General features: G+C 35.2%; 1 protein-coding gene across 1 annotated transcript; it reads left to right on the top strand.

Annotated features, from left to right (window-relative positions):
- The first annotated feature begins 4,284 nt into the window (after positions 1-4,284).
- On the top strand, positions 4,285-6,823 carry LOC147507644 (uncharacterized). Its single transcript, XM_086596370.1, has 3 exons — positions 4,285-5,197; positions 5,296-6,566; positions 6,668-6,823. The coding sequence occupies exons 1-3, from the start codon at positions 4,285-4,287 to the stop codon at positions 6,821-6,823; spliced, it is 2,340 nt and encodes a 779-aa protein (XP_086452496.1).
- Positions 6,824-9,477: the final 2,654 nt, after the last annotated feature.

Raw genomic sequence — 9,477 nt, 5'->3', positions numbered from 1 at the left:
TTATGGGTGTGTCCAAGATCACCCTTGTTTTGTCAATTTATCCACGTGTCAAAACTTTCAACTTATTTTGGACCATATTTATTTCTGTTTCATTACAACCAAAATCGTCGAGCTGAAATTAAAAATAGATAATGTTATAATTAAAAAAATAATATAATAAAAACTGCCTTATTATTACGACATGAAATTGGTCCCAAGGACCATTTTATAGTGAAAATCACTCTCAAAACTAGTATTTTTGTTTAATCATTCTCAAAGACAATTTTCGGATAAAAATAACTTGGAAAACCAATTTTTGATTGAAAATAACTCGTAAGGACAAATAGCCAGAATTTGAAATACCCGATTTTACAAAGAAAAGTATGAAATTCAGTGATACCTTGAGATAATTTTTAAGTCGATAAAATGATGTGTAGCACGAATTCCTTCTCTCCTAAAAAAGGAGAAGAAGAATGTTATAAGTGTGGCTTTCAGTTTGAATTTATTTTTTTCTTAAGACAAAGGGTTTTTCAGTTTGAATCTATTTTTTTCTTAAGAAAAAGGGTAAATTTCTGTTGGATTTATGGGTTTGTAAAATTGGGAACTATTCCGTTGTCGTTGTTTGTTGTGGCGAAGTGATTTGGTGGCATTTGCACTTGTCAAAATTTTTTTTTTCGTGTGTTGATTGTGATGGCAGTTAGGGAGTAAAAGAACAATGGGAGCAAGCATCCACTTTTGTTGTTCATAGGACTAAACCATTCCATGTGAATGTTCCCATTTTTTATACACAGTATGTTGTAACGCCTTAACACCATCTGCACTCTCATCAGTCAATTCACACGTCCTTATTCTCACATTGTTATTGAATTTTCATATTTTGCATGGAAAAATGAAGTGTACGATATGTGTGTTGGGATATTTGGCATTTACAAAGCCAATGAACATTTATTGTTTATAAATGATGATGTTTAATTAAATACACAAATCTTATTATTATGTATATGGATGAACTAATATCATATGATGAAACCACAAGTTCCATATAGGTAATAGAATTAGAACAATCAAGCATATAAAAAGTCATGTGCGGAAGATTTGATTGTATCTATTTACTTAGAATGCTCACAGTTAGAGGTGAAGTTGGACGCTTTACTTATAAGACTTTAATATACATAAATGCTATATGATAGGATGATGATATCTCAATCATTTGAGTATGACTCTAAGTTTATATATTGGTGTAGTCACAAGAATGCTCACAGTTAGAGGTGAAGTCGGACGCTTTACTTATAAGACTGTAATATACATAACTGCTATATGATAGGATGATGATATCTCAATCATTTGAGTAAGACTCTAAGTTTGTATATTGGTATAATCACATGATTGACACTGAGGGGATCAAAGTGATAACACGCTATAAATTCGTTGTTAATTAAGGTTAGTGTGCAAATCTCACTCTAACAATTATTCCATAGACTTAGGAATTGTGAAAATTCATCGTGTCTCAAATTTATTACTTTGAGACGTTAAAAAGTAATGTCTATCCATTGACTAGACCTGAAGTTTTGGGTAATGAATATAGGATGTCTTGAATCACGAATTCTAATAAAGGATCCACCACTCATCTACGGAGTTATGTATTAGAAAATTGTGACATAACTAATTGAGCTCAAACCCAACTGGTATAAGAAAAAGTTTATTAATGTTCAATTGATGTTGAATGCCACATTGGGTCAATTAGACATGGGTGTGACAGTGAAGAACATATTCCTAATGGTCTAATTGTGATACAAGTGAGGTGTAGGGACTTAGATTTAAATAATAGTAGGAAAAACTTTCTTGATAGTTCCATGGGCTTTATTATAAATATGGATTTGTTAATGGGCAATTTTCATATTAAAGAGATATATATTAAAGTGTTTTAGTATATCAAGTAGAAAGACTTGTCCTCTTTGAGATAAGACTTGGAATCCTAGGTGAATCCCACTATACACAATTACATATTCTCAAAATTTATATAAGAGGATGACTTTTTGGTGAAAGGGACCATTAGTCTTTCCAATTTTGTGGTGTGGTGTGTGGTGTGTTGGCTGAAGACTTACTTTTTGGATTTAGTTTTAGATATATATATATATATATATATATATATATATATATTTTTTTTTTTAATTGTCTATCTCCAATTTCAGCTTTGAAGGTATTTATCTTTTAATTTCTTTTTGTTTAATAATAGATTAGCATGATGGCTCGAGGGCATTAGTGAAGAATTGTATATGTGAGATTCTCATTTACCTGTTCCTGGTAGGGGGCTTACAGTTAAACAAAAGTTGTACTTATCACTGTACCTGGAGTATATATCATCCTTGAACTTGGAGACATTTTTCAGAGGGAAGGCCAAATAGAACCCCATAAGCTACTTCTGGACTGAAGTTGGAGTACGGAGATTCATGTGCATGGCTTTGCAATGCAAGAAAAACCTGCTTCGGAACAAAACTATGTTTCAGAAACTAGCTTCCGAGAACTGCTTTTGCAAATGGCTTCACGGACTCTGTAATAGCACCAGGTAAATTTATTGTCTAGGAAAATGTTCCACATTATTTATGTAATAAATTTTTCTTGGAGCTTCTATCCAACCACGAGCTGATGCTAGTGGCTTGTTTTATTAGTTAGAAAAAAAATGCATAGATGGGTAACGAACTATACCCTTAATCAAACATTGGGGTTTAAACTTTTTTTTTAGCAAGTTTGGGTATCAATGTTTACCACGTTTTGCAACGTTTGGTTCTATTACACTTCCGTCCATTTATTTCACACGTGTCACACTTTTCTTATTTTTCTCTAATTACGTGGCCTTAGTTTCCAATGTGGCTATGTTAACTTGAGATGTCGTACGCCAACACGAAACAAAACCCGAAACAACATGAAACAAAGCCCGAAACACAACTCGACTACTACATGCATGCGAAAAAAAACCCCCAATTTAAATGCGGCCTTGAAACAAAACCCTAATTTGAGAGATTTCCAAATAAAAATCAAATTGTGCACGTTGGGGGACGAATTCGAAGAGAAATGACAATTAATATTCAATTGGACAGTGATTTCGTTGGAGAATCAAGTATGTTACTTCTATCGAGTAATTTTTATTTGTGGTTTGTGCAATTTTCTAGGGTTTCAATAGAATAATAGTTGATTTTGTGTTATTTTTCGTAAAACTTCTCGATTCCCACTCTAGAATAATAGAAAATTAGCTTCTTTGTTCTCAGTGCTCATTTGAATAATAATGTTGAGTATATTACAATAGTCAATCAATTAGTTATGTAGGTTATCAGTAAAATAATATTAAAGTGTACGTTTTGGTTTGTTGTTTGTTAATGTGGGGTATATTAGAATAGTTAATCAATTATATTTGTAGGTTTTCAGTCAAATAATATTAAAAATTTCTTTTGTCTTGTTTTTTTGTTGGTGGATCATATATTGGAAGGTTTACTTCCAGTGGAACCAGATTTTTGCATAGAACTTTACCATGGGGGGAAGTTTGTGTTTGAGCCAATACCTTATTATAAGGGATATAAACTAGAATACTTTTACAGAGTGGATTATGATAAGTTCTGTTTCTTTGAGCTACTGGATATGGTAAAGTCTGTAGGGATTACTAACATGATTAAGATATTATGCCCATCCTGGAAAGACTTTCGCATCTTCTAATATATTAGTCATTGATGACAGTAGTACAAATGAAATGATGAAAATTGCAAGGGTGACTAGTAAGGTTGAACTGTATATTGAACATGGTGAAGATGGTGGACATGATGGACATAGTGAACTTGGTGAAGTATTTATTGAACCTGAAGAAGCACCTGAACCTGAAGACTTTAGCTCTGAAGATGAGATACACTATGTAGCTGATGAGAGTGATGAGGATGTGAGTGAAGCTGCAGGTTTGGATCATCTAAGTGATATAGATGAAGAGCTTGTTGAAGTGAGGCAGAAAAAACTACTAGAAGTGAAGAATAAAAAGAAGAAACAAGTGACTGAGGGTACTGATGGTGATGAGAAAGGTGCTGAACCAACTGATGGAGATGTAGAATGTGAGCCAATTGTTGGAGATAGAAGTGAAGGTGGTAGTGGACTAAGTTGTGTTAGTGTGGGTGATACAACAATTGAAGACATTGAATGTTAGGATAGTTAGACTATGACGATAAAAAGAAGATGATGAAGGTAAACTTCACCTTTAGGCGAAAGTCTAAGTTTCCCATATTTAATCCAAGCATTGATTACAAACTTGTTGAGTTTCAGTTAGGGATGAGGTTTGGGACTAATGAAGAACTGAAAAAGGCTTTGAAAGACTATGTTGTTGCAAAAGGTTGCCCTGTTTGGATGACTGTGAATAAAAAGAGTAAAATACTTGCTGAATGTGCTGAGGGTTGTAAGTGGAGGCTGTGGGCAAGTAAAATGCAATTAGAAGATAGCTTCAAGCTAAAAAGTTATAATAGTGTGCACACTTGTTCTAGGGATTTGACTATCCAACTTGCTGATGCCAAGTGGTTAGGCATGACTTTGTATGACAGGATTTTGTTGAACCCAAGTTGGAAAGTGAAGGATATGGTACAAGAAGTCAAGCAAACATTCGCATTCAATGTGTCAAAATTCAAGTGTTATAGAGCTAAGCAACATGCTTTTGGACAAATTGATGAGGTTATAAAAAAGGTGTATGCTAAGGTTTGGGACTATGGTGCTAAAATATCAAAGCAGAATCCTAGTTCAACTATTAAGATTTTAGTGAAGAGACAATGTCAACAGAACACTAACCCAGAGAACCTTATGCTCTTATATCCAGCAATGTTTGAGAGATTGTATATTTGCTTTGATGCTCTCAGGAAAGGTTTTATTAAAGGTTGTAGGTCTGTTATAGGATTAGATGGCTGCTTTCTTAAGGGTTATTGTAAAGGAGAACTATTAACAGTTGTTGGTAGGGATGGTAATAACCAGATGTATCCAATTGCTTGGGCTGTTGTGGAAAGAGAGAACACTCAGAGCTGGAGATGGTTTCTTGACTTGTTGATAGATGATCTACATTTAGCTGAAGGTCTTGGTTTGACTTTGATAACAAACCAACAAAAGGGGTTAGACAGAGTTATAAAAGAGAGATTGCCTTTTGCAGAACATAGATGTTGTGCAAGGCATATCTATGCAAATTTTAGGAAGACTTTCTCAGGTAACTTGACATTCTTCCTTTATATTAAGTTTTTATTGTTTTGTCAATTTAAGAAATTAATAGAAATTTAAATTAATATGAGTTATGTTTTATTGTAGGTGCTCATTTCAAAGTTTTGTTTTGGCAAGCAAGTAAAGTTGCAACTCATGCAGAGTTTCAGAAGGTGATGTCTGAAATTGCAGCATATGATCCAGATGCAAAAGAGTATTTGCTAAAGAAGCAAAATCCTCAACAGTGGAGTAGATCTTATTTCTCATTTGTTTCTACTTGTGAAAATGTTGAAAACAATATGTGTGAGTGTTATAATGGTGTGATTATTGAGGCCAGGTCAAAGGATATTATTGCAATGTTGGAGGATATAAGGGCGGCTACAATGGTTAGGATGCAAAAGAAGAGAGAAATAATAAAAGGTTGGCATGACAGCCTTACTCCCACTGCAAGGGTGAAATTGGAGGAAAACAAAATGCACTCTAGGTATTGGGTACCTCAGTATTGTGGTCAACATGCATTTGAAGTGAGTCATGGAGATGACAAGTATGTGGTGGACTTAGCAACTAGGAGTTGTGCATGTAGGATGTGGGAGTTGGTTGACATACCTTGTCGTCATGCAGTAGCTGCAATTTATGCAATGAAGGAGAACCCTGACATATATGTACACAGATGCTACACAGTTAAAGTTTACCAAAAGGCATACAATCACTTCATGAAACCCTTGAATGGTGAGAAGTTATGGCCTGTTACAAATAGAGAGATTATCTTGCCTCTTCTTTCAAGGAGAATGCCAGGTAGGCCTAAGAAAGCAAGAAGGAAGGAGTATCATGAAGTACTAGGTAGTAGTGGTAGCACTAAGTTAAGTAGAAGGGGGACATTGATTAGGTGTTCAAAGTGCAAGGAACCTGGCCATAATAGGACAACATGTCATAAGGATGTCAGTGCTAAAGGTGAAAGTTCCAAACCAACCAAGAAAGCAAGAAAAGAAAAAGAACCAACAACTACTCCAACTGAAGATCCAAGTTCAAGGCTAAAAACTAAGAGTAAGGGAAGAACTAAAACTAAGGGGAAGGGGAAGGAAACAAGTACTACCAAGGGAAAAGATAAGGAAGCAACCACTGCCAAGGAAGCAACCACTGCTAAGGGAAAAGATAAGGAAGCAACCACTGCCAAGGGGACAAATAAACTACCAAGCACTAGTAAAGGGAGGGGGAAGGCAGCATCAAGTACTAGTATGGGTAAGGGAGATGCAACACCAAACATCGCTCAAAAGGACAAGGGGAAGGCAACAACATCTAGTGGGACAGAGAAAGCATCACAGAATGAGTTTAATATAGTAATGTATTATTCTGAATACACTAGGCCTCAAATGCTTAAGGTAATATATAGTTAGAAATTTCTTTATAGTTATGTTTGATGCTACCATTCTCTGTAGAGCTTAGTTTCTAGAGTTTATTGTTTTATGCTTATGTCATGCAGATTCTAGGACAAGAAGGGCCACTTATTAAAATTTCTAAAGGACCATCATCAGGGACCAGATCAGGAGCTCAATTTTCAACTGCTCCAATGGGAAGAGTTTTAAAGAAAACAACTGATACAACATCAACTCAAGTATCTGCTCATCTTGGTACATAAGGTGTAGGAATCGTTATTTTTAGAATCAATATTTCTACAAACCGTGAGAACCACGCACAGCGGAATTAATAGGTTCTCACGGTTTGGATAGAGAACATACCTTTTAGATCCGGTTTTGATAACTCTGAGAATCCAAGCTTTATGAATCCGAATCAACAATCAACCTCTTGATCTTCTGTTGTATTCCTTTAGAATAGATTGGACATTGTGTGGACAACGATCTACCAATCCCCTTCTTTCTCACAAAGCTAGATCCAATTTTGGATCTATCTTTCCTTGCCTCTTTTTCTAATCTAGTGAATAGTGAATTTTGGCCAGAGAGAGAGTATTCTATTTATAGGCTACAACAGGGACCATGAGGAGAAATTAGGGTTGGGCCTCCTGACGGGCTTGGGCTTCCCATGTTCGCCCTGAATACACGGCCCAAGTCCGTCAACAAATGGCTTATTCCACTAAAGGTCATTGTTGCACTACCTCCCTAATCCCAAATTACGTGTCAATATTTATGGGCTCCATATTATATGCTCGTTGATCTCCCCGTGTTTAAGATATCGAATGTCCGTTGATTAAGTCAAGTTACTGACAACTACATTAATCAACTTCTTATATCCTTGAGTAGTACCACTCAACCTCATTGTCATGTCAGAATAAATCCACCTACAGGGTTTACATGACAATCTTTTTGAGCTCCTCAAGGGGACATCATCAACCCGACTTCTTGCGGGACACGAATTCCTTCTATAATCAACATCACACCTTACATACAATGTCATTACCCAATCTATCGAGTTTGTTGATTCACAAATGAATCTCACTCATTGATGATTTAAAGCAATGTACAATGCATGTAAGTGCCCGTTATTATATTCAGATTAAGAGGACCAGCATCCATAATAACAGAGGCGTTTGTTCTCTTACATAGTCAGTATAAAGAGAAACAACCTCACTTGGTCCTGTTCAATACACACAAAGTGTACTAGTGTAATCATATAGTCAAGATAGACTAATACCAGATTATACTACAACCATACTAATGGTTTGTCCAAATCCATTTAGGTTGTGAACGATTACTTATACTTCATAAGGTACTGATGATATGATCTTCTGTGTGTTCACACCATATCATCTTCAACATAAAGTATTAGACACATGCATATAACTAATAACATATATAACATGCATAACATTTGCCCATATGATTCTAATTCAAAATATAAAGAATTATAGTTAATACAAAAGTAATGCTTTTAGTATATAACCCTATCACAAGGTTCCACAACTACAAATGTGGTACCTGCAAAAAGCCCTAACAAGAAAAAACCTACAACACAGGGTCTCAAAAGAACTAGAAAAAGAACTATGGATACAAAAGCAACTACTCCAGGTGTGAAGACAAGATATGCTACAAGCCCAATGAAGCAACAATGGAAAATTTGATGTTATAGCTCGGTTCTGGGATATCTTATGTTGATATTTTGATAATTATAAAATGAGTAGTTTACCTACGAAATGAACGATGAATTCACAACGTAAGTAAACTAAAACTATTCTTTTACACTCAATTATCAAAGCTTCTACTCTCGATGCAAATTGCACAAAGTGGAGTAGGAAGTTCGTTCCACTCCTAGTTCCCTAGCATGGATTGTTTTCTAAGTCTAAGAAATCAGTCTTAAGTTAATGAGAGCTTTACGAAATGTTATGCTAACAAGACGCGTTAATTTAACTAACGAGATATAATAAGTAACAAGATAAAATATAAACTAAAGTTAAATACGAGAGCTACGGAAATACGATTGTTTGAATCTAGATAAATAAATTAGAGGGGAATTGAATCCACCTCGAATCCAACTTAACGACCTAGCGTAGAATGTTGTATCTCAATTCTCACGTTCTTACGGCGAGAATTTCGAGTTCTAATCCCTAGTGTTCATGGCATTCCTACCGGATACTAACTAGCATGTGAGGTCGTCCACCCATTCTCATGGCGAAACACGACCTTCTAGAGTGGAATAGATTCTACAACCAATTCTATACTAACCACTAAGTTTTCATCAAGGCTTCGTCAACCCCTCTAATGGAGGTTTTAGCCTTGATTCATCAAACTAACATTTCCCATATTATTATAACTAAACATAATATCAAGATTCGAAATTTACTTAATCTAACAATAATGAATCTAATTTAATGGTTGGAATGAAGTAAGAACAAGAATTGAAATTAGATCTAGAATGGAAATAACCAAATTCGAAATTGACAAACTAACTATTTTATTTATCTAATCAATCAAGAACAATGATTCAAGAATTTAATCTTAAACAGGAATTGAAATGGAACTAACACTTAATTAATTAATAAAACTAGATCTAGAATTCTATATCTTAATTTAGGTCTAACTAGCTACCATTAACAAAGAGTGAAGCTTTTGTTTTATACATCAAATCCAAAAATCGTGCATGGGCTTGGAGCCATGTTTTGGGGCGAGAATCGGGCCCAAAACCCAATTCTTCGATCAAAAGGCCTCTTCAGCTGCAGTTCGCTTCAACAGACTTTTCGTCCACTTCTGCTCCTCTGATTGGGTCAAGTCTTGGACCATTGGGAAGCTCTTTCCGAGCGGTCGTTTTGACATAAGGTAAGCCCAATTCGAGTCCGAGTCC

The sequence above is a fragment of the Coptis chinensis genome, chromosome 3 (assembly GCF_015680905.1).
Source record: "Coptis chinensis isolate HL-2020 chromosome 3, ASM1568090v1, whole genome shotgun sequence".
Lineage (NCBI taxonomy): Eukaryota > Viridiplantae > Streptophyta > Magnoliopsida > Ranunculales > Ranunculaceae > Coptis > Coptis chinensis.
The sequence above is the reverse complement of the archived record's forward strand: the minus strand, read 5'-3'. Positions and strand labels throughout refer to the sequence as shown.